We start from the raw sequence: 26603 nt of genomic DNA, 5'->3' as shown, positions 1-26603 counted from the left end.
TTGGTTTGTTTTTAAATACTGGCCAGAATAACCTTCTTCCATTTTTGTGCAGAAAAGTCAGTGCTTCAAACCTTAATGAAAGTCATCATTTAACTTAGAGATAAGTGGGGGTTTTTTTCTGGACTAATCTGTCTAGACCAACTAATTTTAAAAAAAAAAATATAGCATTAACATTATGTAGGCAGCGGTGGTGCAAGATACAAAATCAGGAGCGTTGTCAGAGGTAGGTGCTGTTCCGTGGCTTGTGCCTGCAAATGAGGATGGTTTTTTCTCTTGCAGGAAAACTGACAGTGAGCTCAGTCTGTCCTGCCAGAGCTTTTATTAAGTTTGGAAACCCCGGAGTGAAAGGCAGGTTGAGGCGACAGAGGAGAGCCGAGTTTCCCAAAGGAAAATGGGTAGCAAGGAGCAGAACTGTATACAGTCTTGTGGTTTATGACAACATATTGGAGGGGAAGCTAAAAAAGGGATTGCGAATAGGAAATTACGTGCTTGTAACAGTGAATGGGTTTTGCAGCATGTTGTATTGGTTGCATGTCCAGGGAGCCTCAGAGGAATAGGTGGTAATGAAGTAACTCTGACTGCTTGAGTGAGAGAACTGGCTGTAGTAGCAGAGGTGAAGGGACGGTTAATAAAAACTTAGGAGGAAAGCACAGGATTTATTTATGGCCTAGACGCTTCATGTACAAAGAGGGAGTAGCTCCTTGATGCTGGGCTGGAGGAAGAAGTACTGTGGTGTGTCAGCAGTGATAAAGAAGGGAGGAAAAGAGTAAGCTTTAAAAACAGAAGAAAAGGCATCGTATGAAGATCCAGTCAGGTATGTTTTAAATTAGGCTGGTGAACTTCTCATTTCTGTCATATCAACTCTGAGTCGCACCATCAGATGAGGTATATAGATTTGGTCATAGACTTGATCTATAATATCTATGAAACTCCAGGAACTAGAGGAAATTGAATTGCTGTCCTCCTCTGAAAATAACTAAAAAGCAAAATGAAGAGAAAGTACCTCCCACACCTGCTGCTCAAAACATTGCAGTGGAGATGGCTTCCATAGTCCAAGTCAGCTCAACAAAGGTTTTAAGTTTGTTTTTTTTCAGCTCAGAAGTTTGTATATTCCTGAGCTTGTGAGAGTAGAGTGAAAACCCTATTTCCTATCCACACTCAGTAATAGATTCCAGTATCTTAGAGAGTTGCCATAGTGATAAAAAAGGGAACAGAATCTGCTTGTCTTTCTGGGATAGCAGAATTATTGAATTAAATGCATCTTTTCCATTAAAGGAGAGTAGCATTATCATATTTCTGAGAAGAACTGTTTTAGAGTAGAAATAATGTGTTTAAGCTGTTGTCCTGCATTAATCGCATTACTTCAGGCGCTTCTAGCCTTGATTTGCAGTTCCATGCTGGGGTGGTTTATAGCACCCCTGCATCTCCCCCATTGTGCATGATGGAACAGTTGCATAGAAAACCCCTCGCTTGTGGAAAAGTTTGCTTTACTCCATCTGAAGTCATTGCGTTGTGACCACAAAGAACCAGGTGAGAAGGAGAGTTGCACAAAATTGTAGCACAGAAACACGAGTATAAAAACATGAGTTGCCAGAGGAAGAGGTGGGATGAAAGGAGCCACCCTGGGATGGAGTGCAGAGAGGGTGGCCTGCAGGAAATGGTGGTCGCATCAGGTAGAGAAGAAAGAAGATGAACTGATAGAGAGGAAGAAAAGACAACAGGGGACGGGGAATATCCTTAAGCTTAGAACAAAATAGGAGTGAACTGCAAAATAGCCCAGGTTTTCAGAGATAAGCTTATTCCTTTTGTGGTAGTGGAAATGCATGGGCCACCAGGCTGATATGTTGAAGCTTGAGTAGCCCTGTGATACGCATCTGTGCCCGTTCGTTGCAGGTGAAAAAAGAAACAACTCACACTGGATTGCTTTTTGCTTTTATTTCTTTCAAGAAAGTAAATTTAACAAACTTTAAGCAAAATACAAGTCTTTGTGATGGCTCAGAGTCCCGCATGAAAATGACCGTTCTTACCAGGTTGCTAACTCCTGTGTTCTTGCTGGTTTATCTTCTTTGATGACTTGTAATTACCTAGTAATCTTCCCCTGAACTGCCTAATTTGGGATCAGAGTTCTGCTTCAGAAATATAAAAACAAAGGTCTTCTGAGTATCTGCCTTCCCCCGTCTGCCCCCTCATTTCACATACGAAGAAACCTGGGGGCAGCGGCAGGAGCCGCAGCGTTTGAGCATTCTCACTCGTTTGCTTTGGAGCCGCCGGTTTCAGTTTGCAGAATGAATAAGCAGTGTAAAATCTTTACTATGTATGTGCTCAATCATCTCATTATATTTGCCAGTTGTTTTCTGAGATTCCAATTAGCAGTGGCATAGATAAAGTTTTACGGAAGGTCACCTAATCTTAACCAGGATAATTAACCGGGAAATGCCGGTTAATGCCTTATGCACTCGGACGTCTTTTGGTTTTGGATGTACGGGGGGATCTGCCTGATTCTTCCTTTCCTTCCACCTCTATTTGTTGCCTTCCCACTGGTGAGGAGCTGCCAGTGGTTTGCTTTGCTGGAGATTCCTGCTCTTCGTGCTGTTTGGCAGCAGGTTTTTCTACAGCTAGAACTCCTCGTCGGTCCCAGCCTTGGTTGAAAACTGTTATAAACAGAGAAGAGTTCATTAGATCACTTTGTGCATTGCGGTGTGCACTTCTCCTAGTCGCTGGAAATCGCAGTCCTGTTAATAAGCTTAACTCCTCCGAGGCAAAACTGAGTTTAAAAAAAAAACAAACCACAAAGAAACCCCCCACAAACAAACAAAAACCTGAAACTACAAACATCGGTGGGCTTTAATAAACTCGTCTCATGTATGGTCCTGATTTTTGTCCCCATATTTATTTCAGGGATTGCCACGTAAGAAAAAGAAGTCTTTCCACCTTTTCAGATTATTTATTTAATTAATTATTTTAAAGATGGACTTCAAACAAAAAAAAGTCTTTGGCAGTTTGTTTCAGCGGCAGTAACTTACAAAAATGAAGTGTAGGTTAAAGGGCATGTCTAATGTTTTACAGTGTTATCAAACTATCTACTGGTTTCTTTTAAAGTTGTAGACTGGTGCAGCTCTTTAGCCTTACGTTCCTTTCACTTACCAAGCGCAGCTTTAGGCATTGAAATACCATGTGGCAGTGAGCAGGCTTAAAAAAAAAATACAAGGTTTCAAATAGAAGCTACTTGGCTTCTAGCTTGATTTCAAAGCGCAGCAAGGCATTTGTTAAAATTTCAATCAAGTGTATTACTTAATGACCACCTAGAAAAGGAAAAATTATCCTCATCATATTAAGCACTCAGTTTGGAAGACTTGAAAGGTTGCTTTGTTGTTGTACTGAGTTGTGATATGTTTAATAACAAGATCTATTGAAAGGGAAATATTAAAATATGATAAACCAACCATGTGGTGCTTGTTAGAATTGCAGTTCCTTGGTGCTTTAGGGGTGTTCTAGTGGTTTAGAGTTTTAACGAACTTAAAATTTTTTTTTTCTTTTGAGACCAAAATGTTTGTAATATTTTTTTCTAAAAATCTATTTTTCAACATCTATCCTGTAATAAAAAAGTTAATCGTTCCCGGTAATAAGATGAAGGACACCTCTCTGTTTCCTTTGGAGCGAGAATTTAAATCGGGTGTAAAATTTGCTTAGCATTCTCACTGCCTGAAGAAAATCTCTTTTCTGCTTTTTGAAAATTCGGCTGTGTTTTAAGATTCTGCTGGAGGCTTTATAACATTACGCTGCGCAACCGTGTTAGGCAGCTTTGTTGTCTGCACCGAGTCTCTCCCATCTCCTCCCCGATGGCTGAATATGCTCCATCCTGAAGCTGCAAGGTCTAAGAAGGACTTTGCTCGTGCCGTCTCCTGCGGGCTGGTGTGGCCCATGCAGAGCCGTGGAAACAGGTTCCTGTATTTGCAGCATTTCTCTCTCCCAGTTTGGGCTCACCGCTGTGCTTTCCCTGTGGTGGTGGCGGCTGTAGGGCTCGTAGGAAGTTGTAGCACAGCGGTGGTTGCCAGAATAGTCAATATATTATTCAATTTAACAAAACTCCACTGAACCTGCAAGCGAGCTCAAAGAAAACTAAAAGGACCGAGTCCTTCTGCAGACAAATGAAGTTGGCGATTTAGACACAAGGGGAAACTGAGTAACAGCCAAACAGCTCATGTTCCTATTTCTGGCCTCTGAAAGGTTTAAATAGTCGGTCATAAGCTACTTTCTCAGAATCTCACTTTTAGATTCAGATACTTTCTTCACTGTTAATCTGATAGACCAGCATGGTGTTAATGAATAGCTGTAGATATCTCATGACGCTGTCTCATACCTTGTATGAAGTAGTGGGTTAAGATGAGTGTGCAGGTTTATTAAATACTTTGCTATTAGTTCTTCAGAGAAAAGCTGCCAAAACCCATGCTGTAATAACTAATAATTTTAAAAAACTAATTTCTTTGAACATACAGTCCTACAAAACAAACACAGAAACACAGAAAATAAAATTCTTGGTATTTGTGCAATGTGATAGTAATCAATACCACTTTTCTTTAAAAGCAGTCTTAATTACTAAGCTCTTGGCGCTGTTAAGCAATTGGGTTTTTTTGGTCTAATATGCTATTTGAATTATTCAGCTTTACTCTGGCACACAGCACATACATGATCACCTCTTACCTTGCCAAGTAACAGTTTTTCTCTTTTTTTAATGTGGATATAGTGGGTCAGATTCTTTTGTAAAGATGTAACATTTTGTCCGGTGGAAAAAGGCCTGAATCTGGCAGCAGTGGCTCCGCAGGATGCGGGTTAAGGGAGTATTTCCTAACGTAAAGCTACTTCGTTCGAGTGCGGCTGGGCCAGCTCTCTGCAACCCGAGTGTACAAAGTACACTGACAAAGAGGACGGCACAGTCAAATTCTGTTTATTGGACTCTGCCCCGACATAATTTACTGCTCTTAACCAGTGCCTCATCAACTGGTCGTTCAGTCCGATTCCTGTAAGCATGAAAAAGCAACCACTGAGCAATTAGGAGGCTGTTACACTGATAAGCTGACGACGACAACGTGCGCGATCCCTCTTCCATCCGCCAGAATAGTCCTCCTGAATCCCTGCTGGTAAAGGAAGTGAAAAGACCGGGACCATGGAAAACCAGTGTGTTGTATAAGGAAGGGCTGGAGAGGTCAAAGGAAGGGAAAAATAGGATTTAGTATTTCAAATAAAGACTCGCTCAGTGGTTGGATTTATATTTAAGACATTCTGACAGGTGATAAAGTCATCGAGAAATCCTCCCAGTGCGGGGCAGGGGGGAACACAAACATCATCTGTCAGCGTTTATTTCCTCTTTATTTGGCAGGGGGAGGGAGAATCCTAGTCTTAGTCATTCTCTTTGAAAGAAGTAAATTCCTGCTGAAATACTTTTCAGGACCTTTTGTCCAATGTAATATTAACTGGCACAAGTAATAGAGGTTTCATCGCTTCTCTTGGGAGACTGTTCCTCAGGCGAGATGGCTCTTTGGATGGAGAGTTCGCTCTTTCTGGGGGAGTCGTATTTCTGCTTCTATTCTTAAGGAGTTTTGGGGGTGTGATTGGTCAAGGGTGTTGGCCTTAGATGTCCTTTTGTTCAGACATTTTTCCTCAAGTACCAAAACATAAGTAGATAAACATTTGTTAGATGCCTCTATATATATTGCCCTCCCTTCCCATCTAGTCTGTGTTACAAAGTCATGCTCTGTGCACAGAATGCACAAAGTGTTACAGGATTTGAGGTTTGTTTGGTTTTCAGAAGTTTTTGCAGTGTTGGAAAAAGTAATTTCTGTCAGTGTGGATTGGGAAGGATAATCTTGGTTTCTCCTTTGCGTTTGCACAATGATTTTTGGAAGTTGAATTGCAAGACTGCAGACACACAGCTGTGTAAAATTTGTAGAAGTTTTTTAAAAAATTTAATTTAAATTTGATTAAAGTTGTGAAATTGAGAATTTAATATTGAGCAACTTAAACCGGAATTTGGTCTCTGTGAATGCAAAGATGGATATTTGACTTATGTTTTCTTTTTTTCTCTTTTAATGTACCTTTGGAATCAAGGAAATGATAATTTCATTCATTCTTTTCCAGATGGGAATGGCAGGCAACACTAGTCCCTTTGGGCAGCCTTTCAGTCAAACTGGAGGGCAGCAGATGGGAGCTACAGGAGTGAATCCTCAGTTACCAAACAAGCCAGGCATGGCGAATAGTTTGTCTCCTTTTCCTGCCGACATCAAGAGTACTCCCGTCACCAGTGTGCCAAATATGGTGAGTTGTACCTGCCTTATTCGTTATGTCTTGATAACACATTCTAAATTCTCGGGTGATACGGTTTCTGCAACGTTTAGTGGATGACTGTTCTATGGTCATTTAAACATCAGATTTGCCCCATGGTTCCTGAAACCGCTCTGCAGTGCATGTAGAAAGTTTGTGTACATTTTTATGCCGTGATTTTAACTTTACAAGCAATCACAGTGTTTTGTTATAAGGATTACATTACATCCTTTCATTTTGTACACTTAGTTCCAAACCAGATGAAAATGTTGTCTCTGTAAGTGCTGTTTGTAGGTTTAAATTCCTAAACCAATTAGAATGTGTTGGATACATCATCGAACTCCTGAAACTAAAAAGTAGCTTTCATATCCTTTGAATCTGATACGGTAAACACGCCACACGCTTCTCAGTTTATATTGTGCGTGACTTGCAGCTCATGAGCTTATGAGAATACTTCTTATTAGGATACCTTGCCCAAGTTTGTAGTATTCTGTTTACTAGAGTTTTCGTTATAAAGTGAAATTAAATATTCCCGTTTGTCTCAGTATGTCTGCGTATTAATCAAACTGCTTGTGTCGTTTCTATGGAAACTCCAGCTTGTTGCACTTCATATTCTTATACGTGATAGCAGTTACTATAGAAACTTGTAAAACCTTCCATAAGATGCAAATTGCTTATTTTTTACTTTAACTAGAGAACCAGCTATTTTTTGGCACAAGCAATGCTTGTCCTTCCATCAGTGAGTTTGCTACCTGCCTGTCAGTAACAAGGCTCTATATGAGATGGAACGGGATGTAATATACTTCCTCTTTTCTCATTATTTTAGAGGGAGGGAAACTAATTTTCCTTTAGTTGCACTGTGAAATCTTTGTTTAATATCATCTGTCATTTACTCCTTACGATTATGGAAAGGAGCTGGTGACTAGGATTAAGACCATGTTCAGAATACCACTTGCACTCGTGCAGAATATTTGTAAATGACAGTTTGCTGCGTGACTATTCTAATTTTATTTTTAAAATACTTTGAGTTTGGATCAAGTGTAAAGCAAATGAATTATTGCCCTGATTCTGCAGAGAAACCTGCAAATCTGATCGAAGTGCTGTATTCATCTCAGGGACTGAATGATTCTGAAGCCCAGTTTTGTGCTCGTTTGAATGTCAGGGTTTGGGAAGCCTAAATCTTAACGTACTCGCTTACTAGTATAGGATGGAATGGCAGATGTTCAAGTAGAATAAGAAAGAGATTTGCCATCAGGGCTTGTCTGGTGGGGGATGATGTAAAAGAGGAAACTTTCAGTTTCCTTTCTCCCATCTTGTCCAAGAGACAGAGGAAATTAAGGGAAACTTACTTTCCCAGTACTATCAACTGTAGTTTCGTTAAAATGTAAAAAATACCAGTTGTCTTCTGAGAGGACGATCAAAACCATCTTTCTGTGTTTCTCAAGTGTCAAAAGCTTTGTATGTTCAATATATCTTTTTCTCCCTCAAGCCAACATGGAGAGTAATAGCCAGTTCCACCAATAGACATCGGTACCGTTGAGCCAAAAGGTGTCAGCCCTGCTCATGGATCATGTGGTGGTTAAATTTAGGTCCCGATGGGGGTGGAACTTTCATCTTTAAAAACTGAAGTTTCCGTCTAAACATTTTTATTGCTAAGCCAAGAATTTAAAAGGAAATGTCAGACTTGTTAAAATTTAACCTTTCCTTGGCAGCAGTGAGTAAGGCAGTGTAATTATTTGGTAATATTACATACATGGCCATACGCTATTCCTTCCACAGGGACTTTGCTTTATTTGGCATACAATATGAACAGTGCCCTCTGAAAGAGCATATAGTCAACATTTTGTCCTATTTCTGCTGCTCCGTGTGTAGCTGTGGGCCTTGATGACTGTATGTAGTAATATATTTCATTCACCCAGTCTTTTCCAAATGGTCTTTTCTGTGGTAGTCATCACTGGAGCGGGCATATACTTTGGATTAGTTAATTTTCACAGTGCTTCTCTGAGATACAGATGTGCTGCCCCAGTTTTAAATACGAGGCTGAGGGGCACAAAAAGAGTAAGCCTGGAAGAATCTGCTGACTTTGAACTTGAGGTTTGTAGGCTCTGGCTTGCTAAAGCGTTCCTCATTTCATATGTTAAGGCATTATCTAAGGGTAAAATAACATTCACATGGATTAGATGTGTGCTCCCACAACTCATGGGAGTGGTGTCCGTGTCACATTGGGCAACTAAAATATGACCCAAACTTGTGAAAAGTTGCTTGTGACAGAGGCAGTTCCCCAGAGCGGAGTTGCAGTGTTTGAACTATTACGCCATGCTTTCTTGCTGCAATCCCTTCGCTGTTTGCTATGGCCCACGATGCTTTAGAGATGGTGGTTTGATTTAATGTATTTGGCCTTGCTCGTGGTCTGTCCTGTTTCCTGAAGGAGGCAGGAGGGAAGCGGAAAATGGCATAGCGTTATGTTACTGTCTGTCAAAAACAAACCTGTGGAAGATCGGGTCAGACTCCATCTATTACAGCAATCAAAATACCAAGTACATCTTTTTAAAAAACCTCCAGGGTTTTTTGTGAGATGATTGGAACCACATATCTTGCTGAACCAGCCCTCTATACTACCCTAATCTTAAAGGTCCCCAAAAGTACTATTCCATGTGAGAGAGAGACCCATATGAGTGAAAACATTGGTTATGTGTGGCATGTCTGAGGCAGGAAACCAGATTCAAGCATGACGTTAAACACCTTGGTTACCACTAAGAATATCTGAATAGGAGAAGAGGAAGTAAAGGTGCAGCCATTGTCTTAAGACCCCTTGGTCCCGAAAGTAGTCCTCCTTTCAGTCTTTTGACTTTCTCTGTAACCTTAAGTGTACACTGCAAAAATAAAGCATAAGATGAGTATGTTTCTTAACCCACATTATTCTAAGCATCATTCGGCGTGGCACCCCGGTCCCAAACGCTAGCCAGGAGTTTTCCCACTGCTAGGTACAACCCTCACGCTGGCAGCCAGGATGAACCTCTGCTGCAGCAGTGGATTATTTTTTTAATCCAGATTCAGGCGACCACTCTCTCTTAAGAACAACACAGTCTCTCCCCCCCGCCTCCCAAATGAAGTGGTTCTCAGAAGCATTAGTGCATCTTCCAGCCCTTGTTCCGAGCATGACCTTACACTAGACCCTAAGAAGCACATTTGATTTAATCCCTTTAATTAGGAAAGAAGTAACAAACCTTATGGTATTAATATGATTAAAAGGTCAGCTTTAAGGTATTAATTTTCAGTGCCAGCCAGATGGATTGATTTGTTTGTTTTGTTTTCCTGAGTACGTATTGGAACAACATATTAGCTTTTGCTTTGTACGACTGTTACGGAATATGATCAGTTTTCCTTACAGAATGAACAGCTTGAAATCTTGAGTTTCTAAAAGAAAAAATGTTGGAAGTTTTGGTGACACACTGCTGAGATTCAGTGTCACCTAAATTGTTGGATGCGTGATTGGCAGCACTCCGCTGTGGTGAGATCACGCAAAATCTCTGGACTGTGGAAGGGGGCCGTGCCCTGCTCTTTGGCGCTCAGCGCAGTGTGCAACCTGTACGGGAGCCAGGAGCCTCTTGTGCTTGGAGTACCCAGACTCCGCGATGTGCTGTCAGTGTGGGGAACCCCGTTAGACTTTTCCATCAGACTTGCTGAATCTTTGCGGTGCCTGCAGTGCTACACATTCCAAGGGTGGTGATGGGTGGTTTCTTCATGGACACACCAGTAAATCTAGGATTTCTACATGGGTTAGGAGTACAATGTGTGAAGTTTGGCTCGCAGACACCAGCTTGGTTTCACAGTTATCCTTATGACCAGCAGATGGAGTTGAGAGAATAGTACTTTTTGGAAGCAAAGGAAATTGTTTCTCCTCGGTTCTCTTGACTTAGAATTGGAGGCACACATCTTCTCTTGCATTTTTTTTCCCCAGTCTCTTACTAAACTACATCTCGAGATTTATGTTCTGTTCCTCCTTGTTTCTCTGTTTCTTTTCACATCCTTTGTGTTTCTTTATTAGCAGATTTTGACGAGAAGAGAGGAAGACGATGACTGGGGGATGAGGATGTCTTAGGTGTGCCTTGCTGCAGACCTCCTAGAGACAGGAAGAAAGCTTTTAAACTGGGAGATCAGGTTTAATTAGAACTGTAGCTACTTAAAATAGACAAGTCATATTTTATTTTAGAGACCAGAAATAAAAAGGCTTTATGAAGAATCTCTATTAGGTCCTTACAGTGAGGAAGGCTTGCTTTCTTAACCTTTCAGTGATTTTTTTTTTTTTTTCTTTTTTCTTTCCCTGTCTTACAGCAAACTCGGTCTTCTCTTTCACCGCAGGACGGTCACCCCAGAGGCATGCCGTGTGTCTGCTTGCCAATCTCCTCTGCAGTCTCCCAGCCTCTGGTGGGCCTGCTCTTCCCTGTGCTCACCTTCCCTGTGCCTGCCCTGACCTGCACTCTGAAAATTTCTCTTTCCAGGCGTGTTCGCTCCTCTTCCTCAAGAAAATCCCACATGATTTGAAGTGGAGCAGCAGCCCAGCAAACAGCTGGGAAAAGCTCTTGTCCATGTTGCTTAGCCACTGTCTTCTAAAAGAAAAGACCTGGAAACAAATGTAACAGATAGTGTCCATTGCTGGAAAAACTATATTACTATGTTAGGAGCAAAGCAGGCATCCCTGTTCTGCCTTGGTGCCAGGTTGGCAAAAGCGATCTGAAATAGAGGACCTGCTCTTTCCCCAGTGCTCTGGCTCATGTTCCACTCTTCCATCCTCCCTGTATGACAATATGTGGTGGAGAATATCCATTGCCATTTCTTACTCTCTTCCAACAGTTGAGGTGAAATACTCCATAGCCAGCACTCTGACAGAGTGGCTTTCCTTCGCTTAAAACTTCTCATTTGTCTCTTATCCACAGATTGGGATTTTTAATGTTGATCTCAGTCTGTTTTATCACCCAGTAAATTCTATATAAAGCTCTCTTAAAATTTTGTTCACTTAATTTCCTGTATGTGAGAGCTGGACTCTGCAGGTTCCTATATCAAGCTTTGTTCCTTTTTGTTGCTTTGAAATACTTCTTCGTGTTTCTTCATGTTTGTTGTCGTTTGCTGGTCCTTCAAATCAGAAGCTTATAAAGACAAGGAGATGAAACTCCAGAAGTGTTACCTTTAAGAAAGACTCGGGTTCTGATTCCTTCTGCTACTTGGATGAGAAAATGCAGGGTTATTGGGCGCAAGTGCTTGTGCTTGTAGTACTTCCACTCCTGTCAGATTGTTCTGTGTGTGCATGGACTTCTCAAGCTAAAGCAGACCTTCACATTCCTGGTGTCAGAAGGATTCTTCCTCTATGGATAGGACCAGGCTGTTGAGACCATGGCTGTTCATGGTAACTGGTGGAACCAGAGAAACTGCCATCCGCGTGGAGAGTATCAGAGTGAATTACAAAAAGTGTAAACGGGTTCTGTGTCGCTTTCACAGTGAAGCTCTGGTAGTCACTGGAGAAAGCCTGGCTTCGTTAAGTGACTGCGCTGAGAAATGTATTCTTTCTTGATGCCATCAGATAGCTGCTGCTGGAGCCCTCCTTGCAGTTTTGTGAGAGAACAGTGCTTCTGGGCTGTTCAGAGCACATTCAACGCTTGTTAGAGCATTCTTGCAGTTCCTATTTGCAGGAAGGACTCCTTTCAATCTTAATGTAAATGTGCAGGGTATGTGATTGGAGTTGATATCACTGTGAATACCTAATTCAGATAGAAACGTTGCTATTTAGAAGTGTTCTTTGAGATTTACAGTTCATGCATGTATTCGCTTTGTGCCCACTATCCCTTCTCTGAAAGCAACCCTCAAGATCACCCCCTAAGCCCGTGATTGAAGGGGAACTCAAGAGGTTTGGGTGTGTTTCACCCTACATACTCATGCATGAGCGAAGGTGGGATGCAGCCTTGCTTTCTGCAGACATTGCAAGGGTTGTTTTCTGAACACCTTAATTGATAGACTGGATGTGCCCATAATGTGTATGACACGTTAAAAATCTCTTGTCACTATTAAATAACATCCCTTCTCTAGTCCAAGATGTCGACCAGCTGAGAAAAACACTAAGTATGAAGTGTTGCGTGACTTCTGGTTAGGGTGAGGGAAGGCCTATAAAACAAACACCTGTATCAAAATAGTAATCCTTTGTGCCAGTGGATTCTTAATTATCTCGCAAAGGTCCACTGTTGATTGCAAACATGTCTTAAAGACCTAAAAGGCATTTTTAAAATGCAGGATTTGTCCTAATACAATGAAATTACTGGTCATCTCAGTAAAGTAAACGTGACAGGGAACTTCGTGTCCATCCAAGTCTGTGAAGACGAGATACTTCTGCATTTGTGCTGCCCAGAAGCACAGGAAGTTTTTGCCCTTCAGAATAGGGACAGGGCAGAACTATCTTCCTGTGTGAATATAGTTTCCATAATTTTAAATGGTATTAATAGCTGTTTTACACTGTAAAAGTGTTGTATTACTTGCTTTCTAGAAAACTGGTTAGTGAAGCTACCATCTTTATTTTAACTGTGGGAGTAGAAGTGTCTGAATTTCCAGCTTCATCCAGAAAATTGTTAGTTATTCAGGTGAAGCAACGTGAAGCCTCCCATTTGTTCTGGAGTGGAATGGTCTCTGTGGTTGATGAAGGATTTACGCAGCTTTGGCGTGACTGCAGTGCATTAGCATGCCTCCCGTTTTGAACTGGTCCTGCAGACCACTGGTCTTAAAAGACAAACTAACAGGGAAGAGATCAACTTTCTCAAATAGTCAACAGTCCTGAAAGTAAGATAGATCATGGAGAGATCATTCGTTATATTTGCAGGTTTAGGATGTTACAAGGTTAAGATAGTGACCAACATAACTCTGTAGAGCTTAGGTAGTATTCCAAGTTCTTTTTTTGTGCCTACCTGCAGACACTCTCATCTGGACCAAGACTGCTTGTTCTTCTAACTACTGATACTCCATGATTCTGCTTTTTTGATACTCAATCTTCAATAAATCCTTTTGGGTCAGGGTGTCTGTGCTGATACAGCTGTAGTCATGTCTGTTAACTGGTAGGGTAGTAACAAAAGGAGAACTTTGGCTTGGGAAACAATTCTTTGACTGGGATGAAAACATCGCTTCCAACAAGATTTTCTTTGGCATAGTCTCTGTATTTTTCTGCAGATTGGCCAAACTAATTGTTTCCTATTTGTGACCCAAGAATTGTTTCAGCAAAACCTGTCTGCTCCTGTGGATTTGTTCACAGAAGAAATGGAAGACTTAATTTCAGCTGAATGCAGTGGGAGCATAAGGGGATGGGTTTCCTTCACCCACTTTCCTTTATTGCTCTTCTTCTTGCAAGCTCAAGACAAACAGATGCAGCAGTTCCTCGTTGTTTAAGACTTACTGTAATCATTATCAGTGGCAGAGTTCCCACCTCCTCCATCAAATACCAGTCATTGTGTTTTCTACTTGATCTCGTGTGCTTCGTTCTGCAGAAGAAAAGCTAGCTCTTTGCCACATGCACATCAGGTTTTAAATCTGAGGACAAAACTTGCTGCTGGAGTAGTGAGAACTTGTGCCAGGGAACCTTTTGTTGACCTAAGAAAAGGAGGGGGTTTGCTGTTACGTGCTCCGTTTTGTAGGCTGTGGGATTTTCTGGGGAGTCCTTCTCAAAGGTCAAAAGCAGAGCAGGCTTTAAATGCTGTATTTTGTCTCTTAACTGTGATTTTCCTTAAATGTAGTAAGCAAGCTTTGGTCAGTAGTTCTATAGACAGCACTATGAACTGTCTGTCCTCTCTGGACTCCCCAGTATAATCCTGTTCTTGCTATATTCTATTTGTAAGTGCCTTTAATGGCTCATTTTTCCTTAGGTAGCTTGGAAGTTGGTGAGCTTTTCTGTGGTAACCTGTATTTACGGTGCATAATCAAAGTGATTCTTGGGACAGTTTCATGTTTGTCCATGAGATTAATTCAGGCTGCAAATCACAGAGATTTAAGCATTTTTGCAGTCCCATAACTGCTCCTGCTCATGGAGTCGTTGCAGGTTGTGGATGTGTTTAATTTTGAAAACCAGGTTTCTATATTTGTTGTCCTTCAAGGGTCCAAGAAGTTGGTAGAAAAGCTTCTAAATGTGTGCTGAAGAAATGACACGTTAAGGAAACTGTTCCTCTTCTGCACCGTTAGGAGCTGTGTCTCAGACTGAACATCTCTGTGGGTATGCAGAGCCTGTCAGGCAGGGCTCGGGCGTTGGTACAGAAGTGTGTCCTTAAAGAATGGATGCTGGAAATAAAACAGCAGATTTTTACAAGCTGAGACAACCTTTTGTAGTTAACTCTAGTTCACTTCAGTAGGCATAATACAATCCAAATTTGGGTGACCCTTTCTGGGAGAAAACTGTATACCTCTTACCTTGGAAATTTTCTCTAGGAAGGGAATATCAGCACTCACTCGTGAGAGGAAAGATTAATTTAGGCGTGGAAAATCAGATCTGTTTTTCACTGTAATACATAGAGGCAGTCATAATTTTGACTGTCGTCTCCCATTGGACTCCTCTTTCTGTTGGGGACAAGAAACTAGGATTGAAGTGTATAAAACCTTTAATAGGAAAATATAACACTAAACAGACTTGAATTCCACCTCCAAGTGTGGTAAGAGCTCATTCCTGTTGAAATTAGGATCTGTCTAATAAACCAGATTTTGGATGTCTTGTTACTTAAACAATTGTTTGTAAATGTCTTAACAGAGGAACCTCTCAGTACGTTTTTGCTGTTCCATTGTTAGAATAGAAATGTTTGAGAGTGCTACAGAGACTGGCGTAATAATCATTGTAGCCAGTCGTAGCAGAATGCTTGGCAAATAGTCTTGTGATACTCAAATTATTATACAAGATGAGAATTGAGACTAGCAAATGTGACGCTAAACTATCTGTTCTCTCAGTCCCAGATGCAAACCCAAGTACAACAAGTGGGGATCGTACCGACGCAGGCAATGGCAACTGGACCAACAGCAGATCCAGAGAAGCGCAAACTGATCCAGCAGCAGTTGGTTTTGCTGCTTCACGCTCACAAATGTCAGAGGCGTGAGCAAGCGAATGGAGAGGTGCGGGCCTGTGCTCTCCCGCACTGTCGAACCATGAAGAACGTCCTCAACCACATGACACACTGTCAAGCTGGGAAGGCCTGTCAAGGTGAGAGCACATTGCTGAAGCTACTCTTGCAAATGAGCTGTGTAAGGTTTCTTGCATATTTGTCAGCAGCCTTTCCCTTCTTGTCAAGAAGATCCTTACACCTGGTACAAATGAGTGACAAAACTGGTTCTTTAATTAAAGAGCTGCTCCCTTTTTCATTACCTTTGCCCGGTTTCTCTTCACAGTTGTCAGTTTAGAAAACAGAATGCAATTTTTGCCCTTTAGAAGTAGGATAGTACTAATGTAGCCTTGCAAGCGGTCTTTTCCGTCTCCTCTGTCGTATACAGAAGGTGTAATATCCACCATGTCTTTGTCTTAGATTTTAGTACTAGTTTCCTTCATTTGTTATGGTGTTGTTGGTGTGTCCCAAAAAATTTTAGTTGCATTTAGCTGTGTTTAGTTAAATGTACACTATCACTGGTAAAGGAGAGAAAATAGAGTTGCTCTAAAAAATTAGATGAGTTAATTCAAAACCAGTTAACCAAGGAGTGACTATAATTCTGTTGCTTTTCCTTGTTCCAGTTGCTCATTGTGCATCTTCGAGACAAATCATCTCCCACTGGAAGAACTGTACTCGGCACGACTGTCCTGTGTGCCTTCCTTTGAAAAACGCCAGTGACAAAAGAAATCAACAACGTAAGTAGTTGTTTTACTGCTGTCACAATGGAATTATACAGATAAACTAAAGTTGATCAAATGTGCAGTGTAAGAATAAACTTTGACAGTTGGTGTTCCAAGTCCCAACAAACTTAATAGCTGTTTAATAATCTTGTATAAGGATTAATGTAGTGAATTCTCCTTTCTGATCATTGAGTGCAATTTATTACTTAAATACACAGTAATTGAAAAGGGAAAGTCTCAGATTAAGCACACATCTGTTTTTAAAAGGTGTGGCAACTTCTACCTGGTCTTTTGTTGTGAAGCAGAGCAATAGATTCCAGTTCTAATGCAGTTTTGGATGTAGGTAGAGTTTTGGGGAAGATATAAGCTACTTGATTATTTTCCTTGCTGCTAGAAACAAATCAACAAGCTAGTGCTTAAGAATATTCAAAAATGTTTGTAAAAAAATAAATTCTTATGCACAAAAAGATCTGGTCTGGGTGTCTTAATCATTAAGTGTACTTAATGCTGGTATAGACTAGCTGAAGTTCTGCAAATCAGAGTGGTTTTGCCCATGCCTGTTTTTTATGAGAGCTTAGCTGTTACTGATGCTTGGGGATGGTCAGTTCCTAGTGCATTTCTTCCCTCTTGCTCTGAAACAGAAAATACTGAACATAGGTTGGTAGGTTTGCTTCTCATCAAATCCTTTGAAAAGATGCCATGGTAGAACATCTTACAGCATAGGTGCAGCAGTTCTAGAAGTCTTAAGTAATGTTATGCCTAAGTATATTTAAATAAGGGTTAAGAAATGGAAAATAGCTGGAGGACTTGCGAAGCTTGTGCATTTGAAGTGTGTTGGAAGCATTCTGCTAATTTCCATTTAGGCTGAGACTGCAGTGGTGAACACTAATAAACTTTGGAGGATAGCACAGAGCTCCTGGGTTAGGTGAGATTAAGGTAGAGGAGAGAGTAGCTGGTAAGACTGTCCAAATTATCCATTGAGGATGCTCTCATAGTTTCAGGAGGGTGTTTTTTCCTTCCAAAACTGAAAAAATTGTAAATATAGAGCTGCTCAGAGGTAAGGATTTTGTTTTCATTTTACCAAACTTCTCCTTGGTAAACAAGATACATCTTGTGTGTTGAGGGTAGTAATTTGTTGCAAGTGATTAGTTATGTTTGGCCTTCAAAAAAAGTGTTGAAAGCTTTGCTTTTTAATATGACATGGTCCATTTGTGCATAACATCCTTATTACACAGTTGTTATCAAAGTGCTAACAACATCTAGCACAACAGAATTGTTTTTTTCAATACAAGCTGCTGTAGAAAAGTAGTTTGTGCAGTATTTGTTTTTACGTCGTTCATACAACTTGTCAAAAGAGAAGGCACTTGAACAAGAACAGCCCTTAAAATTAATTTTATTAGGGGATCAAATAGGATGTTGTTTGAATACAACAGAATTACGATGGATAAGTGTGGAGTTTGGCTCTCTTGTTGCATGTTTGGGCACAAACTTGAACATAGGAAGTTCCACCTAAACATGAGGAGGAACTTCTTTACCCTGAGGGTGGCAGAGCACTGGAACAGGCTGCCCAGAGAGGTGGTGGAGTCTCCAACTCTGGAGACATTCAAAACCCACCTGGACGTGTTCCTGTGTAACCTGCTCTAGGTGACCCTGCTCTGGCAGGGGGGTTGGACTAGATGATCTCCAGAGGTCCCTTCCAACCCTATGATTCTATGTGGGGCAGATAAATATGAAATCTATTCAGTTAATCAATAATCCAGTGGTAGTAACCATGAAAATTTGCAATTTAATGTGCTGAGGTGCAAGGTTCTTTGTTCTGGGTGATGTCTCTGAGTCATACACGTAACACTTTGTGGTTTGTTTGAAGGTAAAAGATGAACGCTAAAAATACTTGTTTAGCTATATTATAAAGGATACCCCTTTTTTAGGTGTTCAAAAACGTTTGTCAAATGATTTACATTAATATGTGCGTTTGAAAACGCCATGCCTGATCGGGTGAAAACTAACATAAGATAGGTTTGTTTAAGACTTGAAGAAAATGTTGGCTCTCTTAGGAATAAATAATTATAGCATCTACTAAATTGGGGGCAGGGGGCGTGTCTGCGTATGACAGAATATGATGAGAACGTCTAGAAAGGGAAAAAGAAGTGAGAAGTGTAGTGACCCGCGTTACTTTTGTCAGGCTGTTGTCCTTACAGAATGAATGACCACACGATGGTCATTAAAGGCCTTGAGTCCTAGAATCTTCCTTTCTGTGCTTATGCCTATTTCACCATTGCTGTTTCGTGGCCTGTTGTATCTGTGCTGGGCTTTCAAGTGGCTCCTTCAAAGCGTGCCGATTTTTTTAGAAACTTCTGCAGTTGAGCACTTGGGGAACATTGCGATATGGTGGCTTCCTTCCACCCCTCCATGTGCAATGGCGTGCGTGCTCTTTGTCACTATCTGTTCCTACTCCTTGGGGGTTTCCCTCTGTGTGCCGCAGAAAGAAGTTTTAGGTTATTACCATGGAGCTGTTTCTTTACAGGTATCTTACTCCATGTGTTTTGAGGTTTTTTTTAAAGTAATCCTGAACTGTCTTTTATTATATTTGTTGATAGTAACGTGACTTGTTAATAGGACGTGTTGGGACACGTTTGAAACTTTCTGTTCTCCGTGGCTCTTTCTGTGTTTTACCATGTATGCCGCTGGGAGGGTAGGGGGAAACTGAAAAAGTTACTTTTGGACATGCTGAAATATTAAGCTTTTCTTTTGAATAGGCCAGTGACTCCTGTGTTTTGAAGTAATGACTTAAAATGTGGTAGAAATGTTTTGGGGTTAGAGGGTTGTTTTTGTTAGGAAGTACTTCTTCTTCCCTGCTGAGTCCTTCACAATTTGAGTTATAAACTTTTACAAACACTTGATAAATTTGCTAGCTTTATAGCTCCATTCTAACAGTTATTTTTCTGAAGATTTCCGATGTCATGAACATACTTGAGCTGGGCAGGTGTGTATTGTGCCACCAAACAGCTACTGGCTGTGCTTCCCCTGGCAGCCCCACAGGTGGTGACAAGTTTGCTGTGCTCACCATTTATTATGACCTGGCCCATCCTCATGCAGTGTGCTTGATGTGCTTCATTCCAGGATCAGGGGACTCTAAAAAAAATCTTTGTGATCCCTGTTGAGCTGAGTGAGACTGGAAGGTGGAGTTGTGAACGTGGAGTTAGTCTCCCCTCTATTTTTCCTTGTAGGAATATTTTAAATAAAATGCAGTGAGGAAGAAGCTGGATTGAGAAAGACTAAATCTGAAACCACGAATTTTCATCTAAAAATCTGATTTTAAAGAAGGCTGAGGCAGAAATTCAGGAGTATGTGGACTCAGGGATGACAGGGGTGGGATTCTAATGAGGGAAATGGAAAGAAGGACTAGGCACTAGCTGTCTGAGGCAGTAGGTTATTGAGTACGGGCAGAAAAATGAAAGAAGACCTGGATGTAGAGCATTTGGGACCTGACCCTTTGGAGGGAAGGAAGAAGTACGTTCAGAAAGAGTAGGCAGCAACTTCTTCAGTAGAGCCCGTTTCCTGTAAAAACCAGAAAACCAGGAAATCCAGTTTGCTTAAGTCTTACTGTCAGTAACTGTCTGTAAAATCTACAAACAAAACGTGTCTCTTATTTTTTACAAGTGCTGGAAATCACACATAATGGTGACTTACCAGCTATCAGTTGTTCCACTGAGCCCCGTGATAGATGGTTAGCCCACGGATTAACAAGTTCCGTTCATTGACTAATGCGATGCTAAAACGCAAAGGCTTTTAGTTTAATGCTTAACTTTAAAATGGTGTTGCTGGTGAAGTTTAATACTGACGCTTACTACCTTAAGTTGCTCGTAAAATCTTTATTTACACCATGATTTGTTTCATGATAGAGCCTTTAATTAAATGATTGTATACACTTTTGTATTCCTGCCTGATTTTGGGTGCAGGACAGGCTTGTGCTGAGGTGAGTCAGGGTTACTGGAAAATTTTTGCTCCAGCCGTTTGGAGACAGAATGAATGTAACAAGCAGAGCCAGGAGCTGCAGGACAGAGTGTTTGAACACTGCTGAACGAGTCTTAATTCCAGAATTTGGAAGTAAAATGAAAAATTTAAGTCAGACTTCTCAAAAATGGATTAACACGTTGCTTTCACTGGAGTGGTCAGGTTAGAGAAGTGCTGGGGACTCATACTTAAAATGGCATGAGGATGTCTGTGTTTAAAATTAATTGTAATCAGCTGGAGGGGCAGAGGGGTTCCCCTGTAGAAGACATGAATGCAGTTTCATTAAGGCAGCATTATCTACTTTGTACACTGAAACAGGAATCCTGTAGACGAGATAGTGTTTGATCGCTTAGATTGCATCCTAATGCATATGCCCAAGAGGCTCTCATCAGGACTGTTCAAGAAGTTCTGGGGCTGCTTGACTTCTGCTTGTTTGAACTTTCACTCTTAAGATACGTAATAAACACGTGTGACTTTGTAACAGTGGGACACATGGAGCTCGGTTGTCTTTAAAGCATTTAGAATGTGAACAGTCCTGTACAGAGTTGTCTTCCCCCTTGTAGCTTCTGTCATGAGCTCATCAATGTCTAAAGCATCAGTTAATTAAAAAAAATCACAGTAGACATTGCTTCATGTAGCAGCGGCCTAATGTGATAACTCCTGTTTGTTTCAGTGCTATATTTATTTTAATTGACTTTCCTAGGGTACCTGCCACAGAAAGGACTGCATTTGCACTTGATCTGTCCAGTGTGGAAATTTAATGCTCTCTTCCTCCATCTTCTTGCTTGACAGATTGAGATAATGTCATGCATTCATGTAAAACCAATGAACAAACAGAAACAAAAAAAACCCACCTTCAAAATCAGATTCCTGATGTTGTGAAAATACTTAAGCAGTATGCTATTAAATGAATTATTAAAATATTGAAAAGCTGAGATCAAATAGTCAGAGCCACTCATTTTCTTGTTATAAATGTACCGCTGGCTGTACAAATGTAGTCTGTCCCCTAATAAGAATACTTCACTCTGAGCATTTGACTGTTTATCAGCTTTAGGGAGTTGTTTGTGCTTGAATAGGTACGTGCACGCATGTGGAACTTCTTGGCGATCATTAGCCTTTTCAAACTGCAAGTCAAAATAGTGGTCTTCAGACATTGTCCCCTTATCATAATGTGAGTAGTTTTCTGAAGAAATAGAGGGTTTTTTTCTGTTTAGAACAGACTCACTCTCCATCTTGTCACTTTTAAAGTGACATTCAGACTGTCTACTCGGATGAACACCCAAACTGAGTTTTTATATGTAGTCTTTAGTCTGGGGCAAAAGTTGAGATCTGGAAATCTGGTCTTGCTGAAGCAGACTTCTCTGGAATTGGCTGGACTGTGGTTCCTAAAGCTGCTCTAACACAAGGGCTGAACTTGTGCTTCATCGTAACCGATACCACTGCCAAAGCTCAGCCCAGAACCATGGGCAAGAGACTTCTCCAGGCTCTGTCTTAGCTTCAGTGTGACCTCCAAAGCCAAGCTTGGAGTCCTCAGAAGATCAGCGCCAGCTTTTTTCCCCAGGAAAACCCAAGGAATGGTGAACCGCTTGGCTATCCTCAGCGGGATGGCTAGAAGCCTTTTCCTGTTCCCAGTATTCACCATCACCTGTGGTCAGTCCACCATCTCCAGAGTCATTCTGCCATCTCCACCTCCGATTTACAGCCAATGCTGAAAGTGTATGGGTTTTGTGTTTTTTTGTTGTAACTTTTCCAGAGAAATACCATCCTCGTTTTCTAATAAGCCGGAATTTTTATTAGCTCCTGAGTCGATCCTTTGCTGTCACAACAGTCTCTGAAGCCTTTTGAATTCCGGCATACCACAAGTTTTGTGGTATTGAACCTTTCCTAGAGACTTCCTATTTCTTGGCTTGCGCTAGCATAAAGTCCTCTTTCTCTTAAATTGTGCAATTCCAGAGTGCTATGTGCAAGTCCAACAAGAAATTCATACAGTTGCTCTTTAATATGTCCCTTTTTTTTTCTTTTAAATGAAACTGATAGGATCTCAATCAGCTTCTGTCTTTTTTTCTTTTTTTTTTTTTTTTAAACTTGCTTGGAAATGATCAGAGAGTTCAAAAGTTATTATGAATGTGTCCACAGAGTGTAAGCATATGTAAGCCTAATTTCCATGGTAAACCCAGTGTTGAAAATACTGTAGGTTGTCCTTGGGGAAAAAAGGGTGTTTTCTGTGGGGCTGGTTATTCTGGAGAGGGGGGATCTCCGACTGTATTTATTTGTAGTTCTTTGGCAAGTGAGATCAAGTTGAATTCCCATCTGGAGAGGGAAAAGTTTGGACTCTGTAACGTGCGTATTTTCTCTTGGATGGAAGCTGAAAGTATGTGTATCTTTTTCAGTGATTCTCTCAGTTTCCGTAGTGGGTAAGGATTTAAGAAAGCCTAGATAATACTGTTAATGTCTCAGAAGGCTTCTGTTCCTGATTTATTTATTTTTTTTCTAACCATGTGCTTCTCCTAATATTTCAGTAAAACAACTATTGTTTCCTGTATTAAAAGCTATTATTGTTGCTATGTTTAGCCCAGAAATTTCTAATGCACATTACATATTTAATCACTTGAGGAGGAAAATGTGGAGTTTGTGTTAGTGTTACTTCTACCAGAGTCTTGGTTATCAAAATGCAGTGTCTCCATAGTGAGGGATATGCTCCTTGTGTCATTCACAATGGAGCACGTTATTACTCTAGAATGGCAGCTAAAATGAGGACTAGAAAGCAGATTTTTATTCACTTCTGGGTTTAGTAAAAACTACTTTTCCCTGTTGTTTCAATTTCCTGCCTAGAATGGAAATTATTTTTCCATACATCTGTGTGGTGAGAGAGGTTTGTTGGCTGTGGTGGTCATATAGGTTAATGAATACCTAAATATTATTCTCTAAATAGTTTACCAAAACCTGTGGCAGGCTCATCCCCTTTCTGACTCTTCAAATTATTTTAGATTTTGTCAGTACTATCTGAAACCCATCAGGGCTTTTCATATCTCTGAATAACTTGGGTTTTAGGGTAATTTGGCCTTCAGAGGATTCATCTAGTGACTGCTTGGAATGAAAATTTCTGCCATCAGATCTTCACTATTACCTTTGTGTCCAAGGACACAGTATTTCTGCTGAACTCAGGATCTCTGTTCTGGAGCCAAATATTTTGACCTAATATGGGATTGATGGGAAAGAGGGAAGTAGAGGAATTAATTTATTTTTTTTTCCCCCCTTAGTCTACTGTCCCAAGCATGAAAATCCTATTTAGCCTTATATTGGAGCCTATACTTTATGTATATTTCAGTAATTATGGGCTTATCTGCCTGAAATTTACAGCACTTCTCTTTAGACTGCATGTATTAATTGCTAGGGTGGTTTCTGTCCTGTAGAATCAAAGGCTGAGTTTCCCCACTTGGCATCTCGGGTACCCGTCACTCTGTCCTTTGGCAGAAAAATATATACCATATAACTATATGCATGTTCTGTTGATTCTTGGCATGATTTGTTTTCTTGTTTGTCCTCGTTGATTTTCAATTTTCTCTTATCCTTTCTTTTTTTTTTTTATAGCCCTTTTAGGGTCTCCAGCTGGTGGAATCCAAAATTCCATCGGTTCTGTTGGCACAGGCCAGCAGAATACTCCATCGCTAAGTAATCCTAATCCGATTGACCCCAGCTCCATGCAACGAGCCTATGCTGCTCTTGGACTGCCATATGGCAACCAGCCTCAAACGCAGTTGCAGCCCCAGGTACAAGGCCAACAGCCGGCACAGCCTCAGGCTCACCAGCAAATGAGGACCATTAATGCATTGGGTAGGTGGAAAAAAAAAATAATTAGAAACTAAGGTGTTAAACTGAACTGAACTGTTGAATTTCACTTGACCAGAGTAGTGACTTTCTGTTAATGTTGATTAATAACGTAAAATTATATATTTATAAACACTGCCGTTCATTTACATTTGACTTTTAAAAAGGTTTGAATATATTGCTTCTGCCAAATAGCAGTAATTTTAGTTTCTTTTAAAATACAGTTCATAGCTTATTGTTGTCTGCGGTGATTAGACAGAATTTGGTTTAGCAAATATTTCACCTGTTCAAGCAGATAATTCTGTCTCAAATGCTGATTTCTTTCTGGAACTTAATTGTTAGTATTATTGTCCTTTTAGCTTATTGAACTCATCTGAGGAGTTTATGAATTGTAAATTTAAATTCTAGTTTTTGTAGAAAAAAAGGTTCAGCCTGAAAGTAACTTGATTCCATAAGTAGCTATGTATATATACCACAGCAGATATTATCATAGAAGTACTTATCTGATACTCTGTTTCTTTTATTAACCAGTTGGGTCAGTAAAGTGTAGTTTTGCCATGTTATTGTCAAAATTGTGAACTGGGTACCAATGATGTTTAATTTTGTCCTAAAGGAGCCAACCAGATGAACCTTCCCACAGGAGGAATAACAACAGACCAGCAAGCTAGTCTAATTTCTGAAAATGCTCTTCCAACATCCCTTGGGACAAATAAGTAATGCACGCATTTTCATTCTTGCTCAATTAAACATTTATTTACATGCTTATGAATGTAAATAAAGAGCATGCTTTAAAAACTAATTGTATTGGCATGGAAATGATCAGTCACATCTATAGCTACGCTCTCCTTTCCTATTTCGATTCTTTATCTACCACAGTATTTAGTAGTTTTAAATAATTCCCAAAGGAAGAATATTTTGTATTTGAGTTGTGATTCTTTATCATTCATACCGTGTCTTGCAGACTCCTGAGCTTTGCTGCTGTAGGTGTTGCAGTTTGCTGATATCAAAATTTCACTTAGAGAATGTTTGATGCAGTAGAACCATAGTGTAGTTTAGCTTGGAGGGGGTCTTTAAAGGTCCTCTAGTCCAACCCCCCTGCAAAGAGCAGGGACATCTTCAACTAGATCAGGTTGCTCAGAGCCCCGTCCAACCTGACCTTGAATGTCTCCAGGGAATGGGGCATCTCCCACCTCTCTGGGCAACCTGGGCCAGTGTCTCACCACCCTCAGCGTAAAAAATGTCTTCCTAATATCTAGTCTAAATCTCCCCTCTTTTAATTTAAAGCCATTACCTCTTGCCCTGTCATGGCAGGCCCTTCTAAAAAGTCTGTCCCCAGCTTTCTTATAAGCCCGCTTTAAGTATTGAAAGGCCGCTATAGGTCTCCCCGGAGCCTTCTCTTCTCCAGGCTGAACACCCCCAACTCTCTCAGCCTGTCCTCACAAGAGAGGTGCTCCAGCCCTTGGAGCATTTTTGTGGCCTTCTGTAGACTTGCTCCAGCAGGTCCATGTTCTTCCTGTGCTGAGGGCCCAGAGCTGGAGGCAGCGCTGCAGGGGGGTCTCACCAGAGTGGAGCAGAGGGGCAGGATCACCTCTGTTAGCCTGCTGGCCATGCTGCTTTTGATGCAGCCCAGGGTAGGGTTGGCCTTCTGGGCTGCAAGCCCACATTGTCGGATGATGTCTAGCTTTTCACCCACCAGTATGCCCAAGTCCTTCTTGGCAGGAAAGTTTCATCCCCCAGCTCGTATTGATATCGGGGGTTGCCCTGACCCACATGCAGGACCCTGCATTTCGTGTTGTTGAACGTCATGAGGTTCACATGGGCCCACTTCTCGAGCTTGTCCATGTCCCTCTGGATGGCATCCTGTCCCTCAGGCATGTCAAGTGCACCACTCGGCTTGGTGTCATCAGCAAATTTGCTGAGGGTACACTTGATCCCACTGTCCATGTCATCGATGAAGATATTAAACAGTACTGGTCCCAGTATGGATCCCTGAGGGACACCACTCGTCACCAGTCTACATTGGGACATTGAGCCATTGACATGCGACCATTCAACCAATCCCTTATCCACTGAACAGTCCACCCATCAAATCCATATCTCTCCAATTTAGAGAGAAGGATGTTGTGGGGACGGTGTCAAAGGCCTTACAGAAGTCCAGATAAATGACATGCGTAGCTCTTCCCTTGCCCACTGATGTAGTCACTCTTATCAGAGAAGGCCACTAGGTTGGTCAGGCAGGACTTGCCGTTGGTGAAGCCATGCTGGCTGTCTAGAATCACCTCCCTAATGGGAGATGGGGAACTGCTAGCTTCCCAGTAGCTAGAAGTGATGAAAGAAATTCCTTAAAAATTATTTCAGGCGTCAAACATACAACAAAACTCTGTGTTCTGTGCTGTAGCAGTCCCTTTTCTTTTTATTTTAGCCCGCTAATGAATGATGGCACAAATTCTGGCAATGTTGGAAACCTCAGCTCAATGCCAACAGCTGCACCTCCTTCTAGTACCGGGGTAAGGAAAGCATGGCATGAACATGTCACTCAGGACCTGCGCAATCATTTAGTGCATAAACTGTAAGTATTCACCAAGACCACGTATTTTTCCTGACTTTTTTA

The 26603-nt window shown here is 41.0% G+C and overlaps 1 protein-coding gene across 7 annotated transcripts in view; it reads left to right on the top strand.

Annotated features, from left to right (window-relative positions):
• The window catches only part of CREBBP (CREB binding protein), a 96662-nt gene that overhangs the window by 29973 nt on the left and 40086 nt on the right, over positions 1-26603 (top strand). For all 7 annotated transcript variants that reach the window (XM_054213264.1, XM_054213262.1, XM_054213263.1 and 4 more), the window contains 6 exons: positions 6136-6312; positions 15280-15529; positions 16052-16165; positions 23756-23998; positions 24606-24705; positions 26415-26561. In XM_054213264.1, coding sequence (XP_054069239.1) covers positions 6136-6312; positions 15280-15529; positions 16052-16165; positions 23756-23998; positions 24606-24705; positions 26415-26561 — 1031 coding nt within the window. The remainder of the gene's footprint in view (positions 1-6135; positions 6313-15279; positions 15530-16051; positions 16166-23755; positions 23999-24605; positions 24706-26414; positions 26562-26603) is intronic.

Source organism: Rissa tridactyla, chromosome 8 (genome assembly GCF_028500815.1).
Source record: "Rissa tridactyla isolate bRisTri1 chromosome 8, bRisTri1.patW.cur.20221130, whole genome shotgun sequence".
NCBI classification, from domain to species: domain Eukaryota; kingdom Metazoa; phylum Chordata; class Aves; order Charadriiformes; family Laridae; genus Rissa; species Rissa tridactyla.
This window is presented reverse-complemented; position numbering and strand designations above follow the sequence as displayed.